Source organism: Trametes versicolor (genome assembly GCF_000271585.1).
Source record: "Trametes versicolor FP-101664 SS1 unplaced genomic scaffold TRAVEscaffold_4, whole genome shotgun sequence".
Classification (NCBI taxonomy): domain Eukaryota; kingdom Fungi; phylum Basidiomycota; class Agaricomycetes; order Polyporales; family Polyporaceae; genus Trametes; species Trametes versicolor.
The window spans coordinates 949,670-965,129 of record NW_007360324.1 but is presented as its reverse complement, the minus strand read 5'-3'; the positions used below and the strand labels follow the sequence as shown (position 1 = coordinate 965,129).

Genomic DNA, 15,460 nt, shown 5'->3' with positions numbered 1-15,460 from the left:
GAAAACTTAGAACTGAGATTCGCTATTGAACGACATACCTGAAGTCAAAGCGTAGCTGCTGGAAGGGGGTGAAGCTGGATGAAGGTGCCACCGTAACGGTTAAGGCTGCGGTGCAGTGTCCCCAGACTGTATCGGAGGTGATGGGCCCATGGGAATATGTTCTACGGCGATACGCCCACTCAGCAGGTCAGTATCGTTATTTTCAATATTCGCGATTGGTCCATGTTTTTGGCTGTTTTTGGGTGCCGCTAAACGTCATAACGCAAAGCAGCTCTAGAACTTTAAGCGCAGCGTGAATTTAGGGAGCTTATTATCCCCCCGATGTCCAAACAGTGGATATAAGCCGGAAGGTTGGAGCGTCAGCAGTACTTAGTCGAGGCTTGAGTGGAGGTGTAGCCTACAGCCTGTTCAAGTGGTGGCTGTGCTCAGGCTGCGCCACTACGTGCCTGACCGGGACCACGATCCCGTCTCGACTGAGTCCGAATGATCGAGCTCAAGCTCAGCAAGCGTTGACCGCAGTCCCACAGCGGTTGTTCACCTTTGTTCACCTGTTCGGCATACAACACCGTAAGACTATCGTCTCTATTCCTGGGGATAGCTCTGCTGAAAGCGCTTCAAGAGGCTCACTGGCAGTACTTGACTTACGTACGGTTCAAGCCACTGACTCGCGCCCGGCGTCGTGGTTAGTGTGATCGTCCTCCCCCCCTCTATAGATCACACATCGTCTGCCTAGGGGAGACAAGGCGTCGTGAGGCTCGAGTTTCGACAGCCACATACGGAAATGGGTGATAGCAAAGGTATGTGTTACCGCTAGTTGATATGTTCAACCACTAATGGGTCCGCTCAGATGTCGAAGCAGGAATAGAGGCGGTGCCTTGCCTGTCGAACCCCAAAGTCACGGACGATGACATTCCACCTTCCGAGCCAAGGCTATATCCCGCATATTCGATGGCGGAAACACCTACTTGGACCTCCCGAGTACTCGCGAGCCCTCATGTGGCCCGTCTCACAGACTATGGTCGGCGGCTCCAAGCCCAAGCAACCGCGAAAGTAGCCGAAACATATCCACAAGTACTCGCCACCCTCCGACGCGCCGCGAAGCTCTGCGGCCTCGTCCTCATGCTCATCTTCGTCGTCATCCTCGCCTCCTGGTTCATCGCGCTCTCCCACTGGTTCACCGTCGTCTTCGGGCACATCGTCCTGCGGTACGCCGTCCCCGCGACGCTCGACGACGCCTTCGCGGAGGGCCAGCTCGACAACACCATGATCTTCGCCGCGATCGGCGCGCTCGTCGTGAACCTCCCCCCGCTCGTCATCTTCCTCCTCTCCTTCCCGCTCACGTTCGACCGCACCGTGCTCGAGGGCAGCGCCGCGCCCGCGAACGAGTTCATCAAGCGCATCACGCCCAAGAACCGGTACGCGCTGCTCTTCATGAAGTACGCGCCGCGGCTTTTGGCGGGGCCTATCGGCTGCCAGATCTTCTGGTTGCTCTCGGGGGACGACTCCCCGCAGAAAATTGCGCTGGACCCGCTGCACGCGGCTTTGGCAGGGGCCGCTGGGGAGGGCGCGCTCACTGCGCTGGGGCTGGTGAAGAACCACTTGCTGGGGAAACGGGCGACTGCTAACGGGACAGATCCGGGGAAGAGCGGTGAAGAGGTGCTGCCTATGACAAGGCCGGCGTAGCTGGTTTGTGTGTACTCATGCTGTGATATACGGACGGATATAGGGTTGCTATCTTGAGGGAATCAGGTAGTAGGATCGAGAAGACACTGCGACGTCGCTTTTTCAACGAATCTGATGAGACGGGCAATATAGGACTATCACGCTCGTATTTCCCAATCAGCAAACCGTGATGTGGGAGCTCTGTAGTAGCCGCCGGGATATACGAGCTGGAGGAAGGTCATACACATCGGTATGTGAGGGTCGGCTCACAGAGAGAGGGTTTGCTACGAGCAGAAGTGTCACCGTGTATTGCTCTGAGTTGAGCTTATGGGGGCACCTCTCGGGCCTTTGGGTTCACCCAAGAAGCCTGCGGAAGGACTCGAGCTTAGTTGCGAGTAGTATCACGCTAGACGCTGTGCTTACCAGCATTGTCGTCTGCTCCGCGCCGTCTTCGCTGACCCATCTCTTCACCAAGTCTGGGTGCACGCTTACGCTGTTCACATATCGCGCGAGACGTTCAACCTTGTCCGAGTCGATGGCATATTTCTTGGGGAGCTCCTCCAGTGCTTTTGGTGTCGGCGCGTACTTTCGTTCTTCGAGGAGTTCCGTGAGAGACGCGGCTACCAGGCGGTTGTGTGGTTGTCGAGAAGAACGCGCTTGATCTTCCGAAAGCAAGCGTGAATCGTGAATGCGTTGTGCCTGTTCTGCAGCCTGTATCGCGTCCGTCAAAGAGCGGAACATTGAGTCCGAGATGGGTGTACATACTGGCTTGATGGTTCGCATGTTATGGTCTACCCGCACTTGCCCAAGTTTCTGGAGGTTGGCCAATAGAGTGTCACCACCGTCCTTCATGATGGCTTCGTGCGTCCATAAGTCGCGGATTCCACGGAGGAATTGTGGCATGACTGACCTTCTGTCTTCGTTTCGCTTGCGAGGGGCACGGCAGGTCTAGGAGACGGTGCGTGTTCTGCAGGATTAGGTGTTCTCGCACCAGCCCATCCCGGCGGCGCGGTCTTGGCAAGCCTGCGCGCAGGTTTTGAGGCAGCTGAGCCCATATTATTGCAGATACTGAGAACGAGGCGCACGAGCAGCGAGGACCAGAACCTGGAAAAGAGCAAGAAGCACCGACACCAACTTGAGCGCGTCAATGACGTTGGGTATGTCCGGATGCGCCGGGCCGCACCTTGTCTCTGCCACTCAGGGGCGTCTAATCAGTCCCTTCAGCAGGACGTCGACGGCGGCGCCGACGCCAGCCTCGAGCTCGTCCCCCACAACGTCCAGCCATGTCCAAACGGCGCGTCACCTACTACTACGACCGTACGTATTCCCTGACCTCCCGCACCACGTGTACTCACACAGAGCATACAGCCGATGTCGGTGCGTTCACATATGGCCTCACACATCCCATGAAGCCGCAACGCATGCGCGCAACACACGAACTCCTCACCGCATATGACATGCTTCCCAGGATGCACGTTCTTGTTAGTACCTGTCCCTTACGCTCTGAACATATGTTGACGCCGAGTGCCGGTGATAGCGCGCAAAACGCGCGTCCGCGGAGACCATGACAAGGTTTCATACCGATGAGTACGTGCAGTTCTTGTCGCGCGTCACCCCGGAGAATGCGCCGCAGTTGTCCTATCAAGGAACGCGCTTCCTAGTCGGAGAGGACAACCCCGCGTTCGACGGTGTGTTCGAGTTCTGCTCGATCTCGGCGGGCGGTTCATTAGGTGAGTGCCGTACCCCTCGCGCATTCGGCGGCATCCCAACATCAATCCATGCAGCTGCGGCGCACCGTCTCATGAACGGCCAGACCGACATCGCGATCAACTGGGCCGGCGGGCTGCACCACGCGAAGAAGCGCGAGGCGTCCGGCTTCTGCTACGTGAACGACATCGTGCTCGCGATCCTCGAGATGCTCCGCACCGTCCCGCGCGTGCTCTACATCGACATCGACTGCCACCACGGCGACGGCGTCGAGGAGGCGTTCTACACCACAAACCGCGTCATGACCTGCTCCTTCCACAAGTTCGGCGAGTACTTCCCCGGCACGGGCACGCTCGACGACAGGGGCCGCGGCAAGGGGCGCGGCTACGCCGTGAACGTGCCGCTCAAGGATGGGGTCACGGACGAGGCGTACAGGAGCGTGTTTGAGCCGGTGCGTTCGCCATTTCGAGATGCCATCTTCCCTCCATGCCGGGGCGCGGGGACTGATGTGCCGCCCACCAGGACTGAACTCACGTTTGCTGCCGGCTCCAGGTCATCGACAAGATCCTCGACGTGTTCCAGCCGTCCGCAATTGTCCTGCAGTGCGGCGCGGACTCGCTCTCTGGCGACAAGCTGGGCTGCTTGAACCTCACGATGCAGGGACACGCGAGCTGCGTGCAGTACATCCGCAAAAAGAACATCCCGCTCATGTTGCTGGGCGGTGGAGGGTACACGGTCAAGAACGTCGCGCGGACGTGGACGTACGAAACCGCATGTGCGCTGGGTATCGAAAACGACATCGACCTTAATATGCCCTGGAACGAGTATTTTGAGTGGTTTGGCCCGCGATATCGGCTGGAGGTCCCCGCGAGCAACATGGAGGACATGAATCTAAGGGACAACTCGTTGGACAGAGTGCGGTGAGTCCAAATGCATTTTGCCATCCTCCCAGTCTAGCTCATGCGTCACTTGGCAGGGAGACAGCACTCCGGTATCTCTCAGAGCTGCGTCCAGCGCCCTCGGTAGGGCTGCAGGACGTGCCCCGAGAAAGCGTAGGCGAGCACCTCGGCGTCGGGGACGCCTACGAGCAAGGCCCCCTAGACGACCTCGACGAGAAACTAGCCCGTAAGTCCCCCTCAACACCCACCATCCACGCACCCCATCCCTGACGCGCACGCACCAGGACACACGCGGTTCGTCTACAACCTGCAAGACAGGGCCGCGCAGCCCGACTCCGACTCCGAATACGACTCGGACACCTCTCTCGCACGCACGCGCGCCCGCTCCAACCCGGCGCGCCGCGGGAAGAAACGTATGAGCCTCCTTACAGGCGAGTGCTTCGATGTTCCGCGACCGCCGCCAGAGGGCTACGACCTCGGGTGCGGGCACGAGCCCTGGGCGGCGGGCGACATGCCCGCTCAGGGCATGAAACGCAAATTCTTTTCGAGCGCGGCGCGTTGGGAGGACGCGCTAGATCGACACCTCGCGGAGCGGGACCGGGCAGGGATGCGGAATGGGCGGGTCAACGTGGGCGGGCTCATGACGAATGGTGGTGGGGCTGAGCGGGCGCGAACCGCTGAGCTTGGGGAGGAGATGGACGTCGACGCGGAGGACGACTGAGTACTAGGGACCCGCTGTGGTTCATGATTGTTTACTTATTGGTATTGTACCATCCCCTGTCATATGAGTGCCCTTGTACACTACGAGATTGGCCGCCAGTCACTACTGTAATACTTTTGCTGGCGGTGTACACGGTAGCATGACAGAACCCACCATTGAAAGGTCATGAAAGTACAAGGTAAGGCAACCGTCGAGGGACCAAGAACATATATCACCCGGTAGAGGCCATTCGTGCACCCATTGCCAACAGCTTCAGACGAGAGCGTACTTCGTGATATATTTCTATGGTGCAGTGGCTTCCAGGAAAGCCTCCCCGTATGTAATACAACGCACGCAACGAGAAATAGAGATGAGGATGAGTTGATGATTCAAAACGCACGAAAAGACAATGAAGAAACAGAAGCGCATGCAAGCAAGCTGCCAACCAGCTGGGCCCCGGGCCGCGACCGGGGGGAGGCGACAACAGCGCTAGCGGTGTACCGTCCTACGGCGCGAGGGCCGCGTCCAATTTTTGGGGTGTATCGAGTTCACGTTCAGGTACCGGAAGTATGGTGGGAGAAAGTATTGGGACATGGGGACATTGGGTGGGGGCAGGACATGAGCCAAACGAGTGAGCACGCGCGCGACTATGGGGAGTTATTGACATTGGGGGTGAGATGAGATGGGACCGGGCGGGGTATATGGAAGGCGGGGTGCAGGCGGCGCCGAGGGGACGCACGCGCTGCCGCGCCGCGATTCAATACGATAATATGTAGAACACATCGAGAGGGGTAGAGCGGGCGGAAAGATCGGATTATCCTCGTAGCGTAGCTCGACAGGGTGTGTGTCGGAGAGCAGGTCGTGACGTTCGTGAGACCGGTAGCGGTTACGGGTGCAGGGAGAGGACGGATCTAGGCGTGGAAGGTGCCCATGTTGGGCGGGTTCTGCTGTTGATACATCTGGTACATGTACGCCTGGTAGACGTGAGGCGGGACCGACTGCGGCGGCATCCCGTTGTACGCCGGCTGCTGGTTCATGTTCATGAGGTTGCCCTGCGGCATGTTCGGCGACTGCGAGCCATACGGGATCGGCGACGGCGAGTGCGTGTTGGCGGGCGGCATCCCGCCGTTGCGGCGGGGCACACCGCTCCTCGGCGTGTTGGCGTCAGGCGTGCGCGCCGCAAAGGGGTTAAAGGGGTCGGAGGCAGGCGAGAACGCAGAGGGTGGGTTCGACACGCGGCCACCGCGCTGCGGAGGGGCGCCACCGCCGTTCTGGCTGTAGCCAGGGTCGATCTGGAGGCGCGGAGGGCCGGACGCGGCGTTCTGTCCGCCCATCTGCAGCGCAGCCATCATCGACTGCAACCCCTGGTCGTTGGAGGGGTATCCTGCCGGGAGGCCCGGCATGCCGCCGTACTGGTTTTGCGACGTGAACTTGGTCTTCCCGCTAGGCTGGGGAATGTTCGTCGAGTACGTCGGCTGCAGGTTGGGTACGGGCAACCCGACTTCCTCGATCAGGCGACGGTAGGCTTGGGTGGCGATGACCTTGAGCTCGATTAGGACACGCTTGGTGGCCTCCACATAGCTTGGGCGCTTCGCGGGATCCACGAATGGACTAGTCAAGATCTTGTGGACGACAGCGACGCCATTCACTTGATCGCCGAGAACGTCGGTGAGTACATGGTCGCCGGGCGAGTTGAACAGGGCCTCTACAATCTGCTTGGAAGCCTCGGGCTCCACTTTCTGGTTGACGATGCGCAGCACGGTCAGCGACGCCAACTTGTGAGTGCACAGGTGCGAGAGGTGCGGTGTGAAGCGCGGCGCCAGCAGGTTGTACCGCGACGGGAAGCTCGAGGTGTCGAGCAGCCAGGTCAAGAGCAGAGCACCGTTCGGGTTAGTGGCTAGCGGGATCGAGTTGAGGATAACCGCGGTAGCAATCCGACGCTGCTGGTTGAGCGTGATGTGCGAGCTCTCCAAGCATGCCCTCATGCTGCGCGCGCCGAAGCGTCCCTGCGCGATCTCCCACAGCCGGTCCACCATCGCGTCGAACAGGAAGTCCGTCGCGGGAGCACCGAAGCGAAGGCAGCACCTACAAACAATCAGCTTCCTACTCCCATAGGGCGGCGATAGAGAACTTACTGCACGACATAGTTGCCGAACTGGTCGAGCAGGAGCGGGGGAACGTAGGGGCGCAGGTTCGCAGTGACGAGCGCGACTTCGTCGGGCGTCTGGACGCACTCGATGATCTTCTGCGCGGCCCAGGTGCCGTTCTTGTGGATGCCAATCATGGCGAGGTGCGGGGCGATCCGCTCGAGCATAGCCATCCTGGGCGCGGACGAGCACTTCTCGAACAGCTTCTGCACCACCTGGAAGCGCATCCAGTGAGCAACACATCAGATAAACATGCGCGGGGTGATTTACCGTGTTCCCGAGCCAGTCCGACGCCAAGTCGACGATCTCGCCGTCCAGGAAGTCGGCGGCGACGTTGTCGATCTCTTCGGTCGTAATCGTGCTAGTATCGAGCCTCTTGCGGAGCTCACGCAGCTTCGACGCATCCCACCGCCTGTTGTGCGGTCTCTCAGAGACCAGGGGAATCGTGGTATAGTACATCGTGGGCGGGCGGAACTCTGCACGGCCCCATCAGCAAACCTCTTTGACACAACGAGGTTAATGAACAGACCAGTCAGAGCGTGAATGTCAGCCTCCGCGTCGGGGCTGCCTCCACTGAGCTCCTTCATGATCATCTGCTGCTCGGTGACTGAAGCACTCCACCCAGGCTTGCCAGGGCCATCGTATCCAGTGTGTGCCCCAGACGCGATCATGCTGAGGAGAAGGTTCGAGCGGTAGTTCTCCAAGGAGCCACTGAGCACTTGCTGGTCGACCGGGATGGTCGAGGCACCCTTAATATTGCGGAGAGCGTGAATAGTGGCACCGACGCTGAGGTCGCCGACACCCTGGACGTTGACATTCGCGCCCTCGTCCTGCCCGCCGCTGCCATCTTGTCCGTTCTTGACGGGGACCTTGGCGAAGCCAATGCGGATGGCACCGACATCGCTGCCCAGGACGTCGCGACCGTTGAGGGCCTTGCGGGCCCGCACGGCATCGTCCAGACGCTCGAAGTTGACTGCAAATCCGTGTCAACCACCGAAGATCTAACCAAAAGAAGAGAAGAGCTTACTGAAACCGCAGTTCTTGTGCGTCAGGACACGCGCAGACTCGATTGGTCCATAGGGACTGAACACGCTGAGGATCGTAGCGGGCGTCGTCGTCGAGGGGATCGACCCGATCCAAAGGGCACGGGTAGGCGTCGACTGCAGCTGCGCGTCCATTCCAGACAGGCCAACATTGTTGCTGCCGGCCTTACCAAGAACGCCACCAGGGGACGTAGCGATCGGGCTGTTGAGGTTGGCACCCTTCGCAGGAGCGACCGGCGCGCTGTCTGCCTTACCGAACCCAATGCGCACGGTTTGCCCGTTAGGCATGCCGATGTCCCCACCAAGGCGGTTCAGGACGTCATCCTTCGCACGGATGGCATCGGCCTGGTCGACGAAGTTGACGAAGCCGCACTCCTACCGGACGGTGATGTCAGATTCTATCGATAACCGCGGAGCACGACGCAGCTGACCTTCTCGGGAAGCAACCTGAGAGACTCAATCGCCCCGTACGGTGCAAACACATGGATGAGCTGCTCGCTGCTGAATGAGCTGTCCAAGTTACCGATCCAGAGGGAGCGGGTCGGCGTTTGCATCTGCCCTGACGGATTCTCCGACTTCGGCGAAACAGCACGGTTCTGGCCTTGAGAGGGAGCGGCAAGGTACGCCGAAGCGCGGCTCGCAGGGGGCTCCTGGTTGGGGAAATGCACGCTCGCAGCCAAACCGTTCCTCGGGGTAGCCGTCTTGTCAGAACGCAGAATGCCCGCGGGGCTCAGGTTGGAGCTACCGAGACCCGAGTGAAGGGAGAGGTCGCCTCCGTAGCTGGGGAGCATCTCTCCGACGCCAGCACGGCGGTGGAGGCGGGACGTAGAGTCATCGAGGGTACCCACGGAGATGGCGCGCGGGCGGGTGCCGAGGCCCACGCTGAGGTGGTCGGACTGCTTGAAGCCCTGGGCGATGTAGTCGGTCGACAGATAGTTGCTGTTGTCAGCCTCTCCATAAATGCCCTGCCCACCACGGCGGTACACATCATCCTCGTAGAGCTCCTCCTCCTCTTCACCGTTCGGGGTCGACAGCAGCGAGGCGGCCGACGGGCGGATGTGGTACGGGTTCGAGACCGTGCTGGCCCGCATGCGAGAGTGACTGCTGTTCAGATTGGCCGTGATCGCGGCCTGCGCCTGGTTGCGCAAGTCCGAGATCGTCGCCGCCGGAGGGTGGCGCAAACCATCGTCCAGACCGAGATAATCGAGCGTGTGCACGTCAAAGTCGTCAGCGCCAGAGTCCATGGATGCCACGGAGCGCAAATCGTCCAGGATCGGCAGCCCGTTTACGCCCGTGCGCGACGAGAGCCACGAGGACGAAAAGATGGACGGCCCGAACGCGTTCGAGAGCCCCCCAGTGGGCAGCGTGAGCGAGCCCGAACGGAGACGGCTGTTGCGCTCGGTAAGAGCAGACGAAGCGACGGACGAGGCGACAGAGGCCGAGTGACGTAAGCCGGGGCGCACGGGTGCACCTGCCGCTGACGTGGACGTCGGGGTCCCGAGCTCGGCGCGCTGCCTGAGCTGGTCGGAGAAGGACTCGGTGGACTGTACGGGGCTGCCTAGGTTGCTCGAAGCAGCGGCGAAGCGCTGGGCGGCCAGCTGTACGTTGGAAGGTAAGGTTCCGGCCCTCGCCCTCCTGAAGCCCGGGGGATAGTTGGTGGGGGGTAAAGCCGAGGGATCGGTCGGGGTGTTCGCGGACGGGGGGTGCTCGTTGGGGGGAGAGCCACCCGAGGCGAGGGCGCGCAGCGCGGGAGGCCTGTATCTGGCGCCAATGGTCTGCTCAGCCTCGAGCTCCCTCGCGCTGTTGAGCGTGGGCAGGGTCAGATGGGGCAGATCGCACGATCGTGCGGGCGATGGGTGGGAAGGGGGGACGTACCGTTTGGCAAAAGCGGCCGAGGGCGCGGGGGGCGGGGTCTTGCCCGAGGAGACGCGGGAAAAGGAGTTGTCGTTGGCGGAGAGCGACATGGGGCCTGAAGGTGCGGATTAGGAATTACTTGAGGTTGTTGGGACAGCCAGGGGAGGACGGGCCAGAGCTAGAGCCAGAGCTAGAGCAGGAGTGCGCGAGAGCAAGCAAGAGGGGTAAAAGTAGCAGGCGGAGTCCGATGGGTAACTATGAGCAGGGGGCTACAGGTCGTAATATTGCCTTGCGGGCGAGAAAGCAAGTTTTTGGGCGGAAGGGAGAAGGGGACTGCCCAGGACTACTACAGTACGGACGACTCCAGTAAATAGTGGACTAAGTAGGATGAAGGTGGTTGGGAGCAAACAGCAAACACCCAGCTCCTCCGCCAACGCCTCCCCCCTTCGAACTCCGCCCCTTCTATAGCCGCCCGCCGGCCCTCGACCTCTGCTCCCACAGCCGCGGCCAGCCTCCGTCCCTTGTACCGCACTCGCTCGCTGCACTAAACAGGGTCCTATTGTTCGCATTCGGCGCATACACGCATACTACTAGTTCGTACCATACCTCCCCGCCGCACCCCCCACCGCCCGCAAATCCACGCAATCGGCGGCGATTGCACGTCCATCACACCCCGTCAACAACAGGCGCAATGATCTGATCCTCGCCTCCCTCGAAATCACCTCGAAGCGGGCGCGCAGAACCAGCGAGTGTGCGGCCGAGGCCGTTCTCCGGCAGCGGGCGTCCGGGTGCGCAACAAAAAATAGACGGAACGGAGCGGGGATGGGATAATCGGTACACATATACTCTACGGCGAAACGGCATGAAACGGAGGGCTTTGAACATGAAAGGAATAAGCTTAGAACTCGAACAGAAGACGCGAGAGCAGGGGGTCATGAATTGAATGGTGAATGGAGAGGGTAAAGGGGGATCAAGAAAGCGACGTGCGCGAGCCCCTCTTGCTCGAGCGCGTGCGGGACCGTGTGGTGACCGTGTTTGCGACCCGCTTCGAGCGACGGAGCGGGCGGTCCTGCGGGGTTTCCGTAGTGTCCGCCGGTCGAATGGCGGTGTCGCCCACTTCGGGCGCGTGCTCCTCGGTCGGCGATCGCGGCGCTTCGTCCCACTCCGGATCGGCGCACAGCACATGGAACATTGCCTCCTCTGTGGGGCTGAGCGTCTCCACGACGGGGAGCGGTGCCTCCTCCATCGCCGGTCGGTGCCCATCAAGCGCAGAGGTCGCGAGAATGAAGGACGGATGCGTGGAAAGGTGGTCCTCCCATGAGACCTCGAATTCACGCGGCGGGAGCTCCAGCCGGTGCGAAGTCATGGATTGACGCCTCGCCTCTGATGCCGACTTGAACTGGTGACCATACCCGGAGGATGCTGGTTGCCGGTCGCCAACAGGGTGTACTGCGTTGAGGGACGGAGGGAAAAGACAGCGCAGGTCGTAGGACAAGAACGTCTCGAGGGCGGACTCGCCCTTGGCCAAGGTTCGCGCGACGTCTAGTGGGACCCACGTTCCGCAGATGCTTGGCGACCCACCCATGACCGCCACGGCGTTAGGTGCCGAGGGGCAGGACACCCGAAGACGCTGCGCGATGGGAGAGGCGTTCACGAAGTCTGTGTCAATGCGGCGAAGGACCAAGGATGAACCCAAGGTCATTTGATACACGGGCACTCCTACAGGTGGAAGACACGACTTGTCAGTTTCCACGCTCTCGGAACACATGTAAACAACGCACCTTCGAATTGGGTGGCAGAAATAGCCGGTTCAAGTTCGTGGACAGTGTGAACGACCAAAGGCTCGTCCTCCGAGGGATCCCGGACGCATGACGTGCTGGGCGCTGAGGCAGGCGCATCCCCCACCGCATAACCAGCGTTGCGCTGGGTGGACGCTGCGGGAATAGTGGGGCTCCGGATGTACAGCGAAGTCAAGGACGCGAGCAGAGACGGGGAGGTGATCGACATGTTCCTTCCCTGGGCAATGTTTGCACCCACATCTGTCGACTTCACATCCAGTGGGGGGAGCGCAGCGCGTGAGAGTTTCGGAGACGAAGGGGAAGAAGGGTCGGGGGCAGTAGAAGATCCAGGGCAGGGCGACCGAATTGGCTCTTCTGGGGAAACGGCCCGGCCTCGGTACTCGTGCCAAACTCCATCTTCGAGATCGCGGGGCTTGACGCTGTCCGGACCCAAAATCTCCACATCTCTCCACTGCGAGTCGTAGGATGAGCCGGCGTCGAATCTGAACGAACGTTCCTCCACAGGAGAATCGTACGGGTCGTAGTCGTAATGGGGGAGAGGAGACTCGGTGTCAGGTGGCGGCGAGAACTCGCTGTCAGAGAACAATAGATTTGGCTCGACGTCCTCTTGTTTGATATGCTCGGTGCTCTCCGGAAGTGTACTCGGCCAGGACCACTTTGAGAGATCATCTGATGCGGCTTGTTCTTCCATCTGACGCTCGGCCGCTGCGGCCTGCGCCACAATGTCGATGACCTTCAGGTCTGTCGCCCGAGTCTCCAGATCCTCCCAAGCGTCGAGGAGGCCGCGGACATCGGTGGGTTCCTGCTTGACGACGACCTCGTCCTCGATTTGCACCGAGGGCGAACGGGGACCAGGGCTGTCCCACTGAGTTTCGGCGTCCACATCCACGTCGCCGAAGAAGTCGCCGTCCCAGGCAGAATCTTCGTCCTCCGTAGACGCACAAGAGCGGGAGTACAGTCGGCGAGCATCTGTCATGGTGATATGGTAATCATCGTCCTCTGCTTCAGAGTCCGGCGGAGGGGAGCCGGATCTCTCGCTGTACGGGGTGGACATAGAACGTCGATAGGTCTCGGGCGCAGAGGGGAAGCCAGGAAGAGGCGGAGGGACACATTGAGGAAGAGAGAACGGGCGAGAGGGTCCGGGGGAGCGCTGGGAAGGGAGCAACAGTGCAGGTCCTGGTTCGTTCATATCATCATCCTCATCCTCCTCCACAGACATCGAATCGCTGTCGGAGTCATAATCCGAGTCTTGCTCGACATCAGAGTCCTCCTCTGGTTGGGGACTTGCCGACGGAGACATGGAGACGGAGTTTGCCGAGTGTGAGGAAGACGCGCCTGGGGTAGATGCGAGACAAGGCCGGAGTCTGAGAGTGAGCTTCACCTTCGGTGGTCTCTCTTCCTCATCGTCGTCCGAGGAATCAGAAGTGAGTGGTCCTTTGTCAGCGCATGAGCGCGGAAGCCGCTTCCGTTTCTGGCCACACGCTTGTGCTGCTTTGCGCATTCGATCCCGCTCTCGCTTCCGCTCCTTGCCGGGATTAGGGACGGTCCCAATCCTCCCGTCTTCGTTGTACTCGCAAAGACGGATGCCCGCCCGAGCGAACGGACAAGGTGCGCCGGCAGCTTTGCTGAGATACCAGACCTGCGTACCTCGTCGGAAGTTGGTCAACCTATCCTGCGCTCCGTTGTTGAGGGTGCAATGCGCGCCACCGACGCGGGAGTACAGCGCTGGAACAAGGTCGTCGTCGAACATAGTACCGGACATGCCGTGCTTGAGGAGGAGGGGTTGGTCGTCTTGTGCTTCGCATCGGGCGTAGTGGGTGCGGATGAATGTTGCAATGGCTTGGCCCGCAGCGGAGACACTGGTAGAACAATATACACGAGGTTAGGCGGAAGAACATGATAGAGGAGCATACGACGCACTTCTGACACATAAGACCCGACTTCATCGAGAGCTCGGCAAGATCCTTCACCGTGATTGCGCGGTTGTCCTGAAAGATCGCACATATGCATATACACGCTCAACAGATAGAGTTTGACGACGTACGACAGACATGAGAGCGCGCCCAAGGGCAATGAAAACTTTGTTGGCGGCGTCCTCCGGGTGGAGATAGACGTGCTGAGGCGGGAAAGCAGGGAGGTCGGGTGGCGGGGGCGCGGGGGCAGGGCCCTCTACGCTGTCTGCTCGGGCCTTGCGGACAGGGGCGGGTTTGATACGCCTCTGGGACTGCGGCGCGTCGGGGGAGTGGCGGAGGCGAATGGAGGGCTTGATGGCCGAGTTGGAGCGCGTTCTGGTGCCATACTGGTGCTGGCCGGACGCGTGCTTTGGAGGTGCTGGAAGGATGGGGTGGAACATAAGGGACGGGCGGCGCGCATTAAGAGATGGTGGAAGTAGCGGGTCGACCAGCGAGGGGGGAGGGGAAGTAATTAGGAGGAGGAGGGGCGTGGGCGGGGAGGTGGGGGGGAGAGGGAAGTTGAAGAGAAAGGAAGGACACGCGCTTCTGAGACCCTAGCGGTAACCGTCCCAGGCGTGCCTAATTCGAGCTAGCCTTGATGGCCGCAGCTCCGATCTAGATGACGCAACCTAAAACGTCCGCCTAATCTTCCAAGCGCCCGTCCCCCGCCCTCCCCCGACGCGCCCCCTCGTGTCCAGCCCGCTGTGCATCGCACCGCCCTCGCCGCCAGCCACGTTCGCCGTACGCTGCGCAGCGCCCACGTCGCCGGACACGTCTCCCGAGCGGTCCGGGACAGCGCCCGCGCGTGCGCTCGCGCCGAGCACTTCCAGAAGCATCAAAACTCTTATGTCACCCCTTCGGGCCCTGAGTTTCCACACCACTCACCTCGCTCCGACCGTCCTGATCTCTGGCCCCAGCCCGCCTGATGCGCAAAATTGAAGCCCAACGGGCCAGTGCGTCGCGGGTCGCGGGGGCCAAACAAAGGAGGCCTTCTGTCTTCCGTCTCCACGTTCCGTCGTCGCCCCTCGGAAGCGCACTATTTGGGGGGACCCACCCCACGACGTCTGATAACGGTGGTTCGTTTCTTGCGTCCGTCCCGACGCACTCGCGCCCGGGGCCATGTCCCCATCTCGACCGCTGTCCCCCATCACATGGCAGACCTGTACTTTCTCAGCCCTGTGGTTCGACTCCAAAAGCATGCAGGAACGGACTTTGCACACTCACTGCCATCGTGCCTTGCGCGCCTCCGGCCGGAGACTCCATATCTCGCTACTTCCCCTCTTTGGCCATGCCCAGGGCCCGGAGCCTTTTTTCACGATCGGTGACACCAAGCCCGCGTCACCCTCAACGAGTACGGGCCGGCCGTGTCCGTTCATGGTGAGCGGATATGACCATTTCGCTCTCGGCCAGAAGGCTTTGGAAGCCTGCCGACAGCGCAATGCCCGCCAAGGGGTCGTCGACAAGAGCAGCGAAACTGCGCATGCCCTTTTGTCAATCTTGCTACCATATAGACGTTAGAGGACTGAAAAAAAAAGGCGGATCCACTCTAAGAAGACGTACCTGGTACTTGGCTCGAAGCCCTCAAGCGCCGAAGGCGAGGCAAGCCACAGGGGAGGCGAGCACAGAGCCCTTGACCTTGACATTTTGCACATCATTGGCAACCCGCACTGGGCATGTTTATAGCTCATTGGAAAGGG

At 60.6% G+C, this 15,460-nt stretch overlaps 6 protein-coding genes across 6 annotated transcripts; 2 read left to right on the top strand and 4 right to left on the bottom strand.

Annotated features, from left to right (window-relative positions):
* The first annotated feature begins 619 nt into the window (after nucleotides 1–619).
* On the top strand, nucleotides 620–1,740 carry TRAVEDRAFT_63897 (uncharacterized protein). The gene is made up of 2 exons (XM_008038509.1): nucleotides 620–797; nucleotides 848–1,740. Exons 1-2 carry the CDS (start codon nucleotides 782–784, stop codon nucleotides 1,681–1,683), a joined length of 852 nt encoding a protein of 283 aa, XP_008036700.1. The 5' UTR covers nucleotides 620–781; the 3' UTR covers nucleotides 1,684–1,740.
* A 125-nt stretch (nucleotides 1,741–1,865) lies between these two features.
* Nucleotides 1,866–2,754, bottom strand: TRAVEDRAFT_165007 (uncharacterized protein). Its single transcript, XM_008038508.1, has 4 exons — nucleotides 2,573–2,754; nucleotides 2,428–2,519; nucleotides 2,086–2,373; nucleotides 1,866–2,029 (listed from the first exon to the last, which is right to left on the bottom strand). The coding sequence occupies exons 1-4, from the start codon at nucleotides 2,715–2,717 to the stop codon at nucleotides 1,988–1,990; spliced, it is 567 nt and encodes a 188-aa protein (XP_008036699.1). The 5' UTR covers nucleotides 2,718–2,754; the 3' UTR covers nucleotides 1,866–1,987.
* A 141-nt stretch (nucleotides 2,755–2,895) lies between these two features.
* TRAVEDRAFT_145600 (histone deacetylase RPD3) lies at nucleotides 2,896–5,061 on the top strand. Its single transcript, XM_008038507.1, has 7 exons — nucleotides 2,896–2,979; nucleotides 3,031–3,143; nucleotides 3,200–3,392; nucleotides 3,447–3,820; nucleotides 3,922–4,289; nucleotides 4,346–4,494; nucleotides 4,553–5,061. The coding sequence occupies exons 1-7, from the start codon at nucleotides 2,946–2,948 to the stop codon at nucleotides 4,987–4,989; spliced, it is 1,668 nt and encodes a 555-aa protein (XP_008036698.1). The 5' UTR covers nucleotides 2,896–2,945; the 3' UTR covers nucleotides 4,990–5,061.
* Nucleotides 5,062–5,509: 448 nt separating this feature from the next.
* On the bottom strand, nucleotides 5,510–10,310 carry TRAVEDRAFT_70736 (uncharacterized protein). Its single transcript, XM_008038506.1, has 7 exons — nucleotides 10,034–10,310; nucleotides 8,590–9,958; nucleotides 8,143–8,533; nucleotides 7,645–8,088; nucleotides 7,386–7,591; nucleotides 7,104–7,330; nucleotides 5,510–7,053 (listed from the first exon to the last, which is right to left on the bottom strand). The coding sequence occupies exons 1-7, from the start codon at nucleotides 10,120–10,122 to the stop codon at nucleotides 5,880–5,882; spliced, it is 3,900 nt and encodes a 1,299-aa protein (XP_008036697.1). The 5' UTR covers nucleotides 10,123–10,310; the 3' UTR covers nucleotides 5,510–5,879.
* Nucleotides 10,311–10,573: 263 nt separating this feature from the next.
* On the bottom strand, nucleotides 10,574–14,695 carry TRAVEDRAFT_70735 (uncharacterized protein). Its single transcript, XM_008038505.1, has 5 exons — nucleotides 14,649–14,695; nucleotides 13,856–14,586; nucleotides 13,732–13,799; nucleotides 11,794–13,670; nucleotides 10,574–11,731 (listed from the first exon to the last, which is right to left on the bottom strand). Exons 2-5 carry the CDS (start codon nucleotides 14,162–14,164, stop codon nucleotides 10,983–10,985), a joined length of 3,003 nt encoding a protein of 1,000 aa, XP_008036696.1. The 5' UTR covers nucleotides 14,165–14,586; nucleotides 14,649–14,695; the 3' UTR covers nucleotides 10,574–10,982.
* Nucleotides 14,694–15,137, bottom strand: TRAVEDRAFT_27933 (uncharacterized protein; the record flags this gene model as incomplete). Its single annotated transcript, XM_008037896.1, has 2 exons — nucleotides 14,975–15,137; nucleotides 14,694–14,923 (listed from the first exon to the last, which is right to left on the bottom strand). Coding segments are annotated over exons 1-2 (176 nt in total), but the record flags the coding sequence as incomplete, so codon positions are not given.
* Nucleotides 15,138–15,460: the final 323 nt, after the last annotated feature.

Bases quoted from the DNA above. Each gene is read 5' to 3' on its own strand.
- TRAVEDRAFT_165007 (XM_008038508.1), bottom strand. From the start codon at position 2,717: ATGGGCTCAGCTGCCTCAAAACCTGCGCGCAGGCTTGCCAAGACCGCG. The intron at 2,520-2,572 runs GTCAGTCATGCC...GGACGCACGAAG, and splicing joins AAGCGAAACGAAGACAGAAG to CCATCATGAAGGACGGTGGT. The intron at 2,374-2,427 runs GTATGTACACCC...GACGCGATACAG, and splicing joins ACATGCGAACCATCAAGCCA to GCTGCAGAACAGGCACAACG.
- TRAVEDRAFT_145600 (XM_008038507.1), top strand. From the start codon at position 2,946: ATGTCCAAACGGCGCGTCACCTACTACTACGACC. The intron at 3,144-3,199 runs GTTAGTACCTGT...TGCCGGTGATAG, and splicing joins TTCCCAGGATGCACGTTCTT to CGCGCAAAACGCGCGTCCGC. The intron at 4,495-4,552 runs GTAAGTCCCCCT...CGCACGCACCAG, and splicing joins CCTCGACGAGAAACTAGCCC to GACACACGCGGTTCGTCTAC.
- TRAVEDRAFT_70736 (XM_008038506.1), bottom strand. From the start codon at position 10,122: ATGTCGCTCTCCGCCAACGACAACTCCTTTTCCCGCGTCTCCTCGGGC. The intron at 8,089-8,142 runs GTAAGCTCTTCT...ACGGATTTGCAG, and splicing joins GCACAAGAACTGCGGTTTCA to TCAACTTCGAGCGTCTGGAC. The intron at 7,054-7,103 runs GTAAGTTCTCTA...GATTGTTTGTAG, and splicing joins TTCGGCAACTATGTCGTGCA to GTGCTGCCTTCGCTTCGGTG.
- TRAVEDRAFT_70735 (XM_008038505.1), bottom strand. From the start codon at position 14,164: ATGTTCCACCCCATCCTTCCAGCACCTCCAAAGCACGCGTCCGGCCAG. The intron at 13,671-13,731 runs GTGCGTCGTATG...TTGTTCTACCAG, and splicing joins TCGGGTCTTATGTGTCAGAA to TGTCTCCGCTGCGGGCCAAG. The intron at 11,732-11,793 runs GTGCGTTGTTTA...TTCCACCTGTAG, and splicing joins TTCTGCCACCCAATTCGAAG to GAGTGCCCGTGTATCAAATG.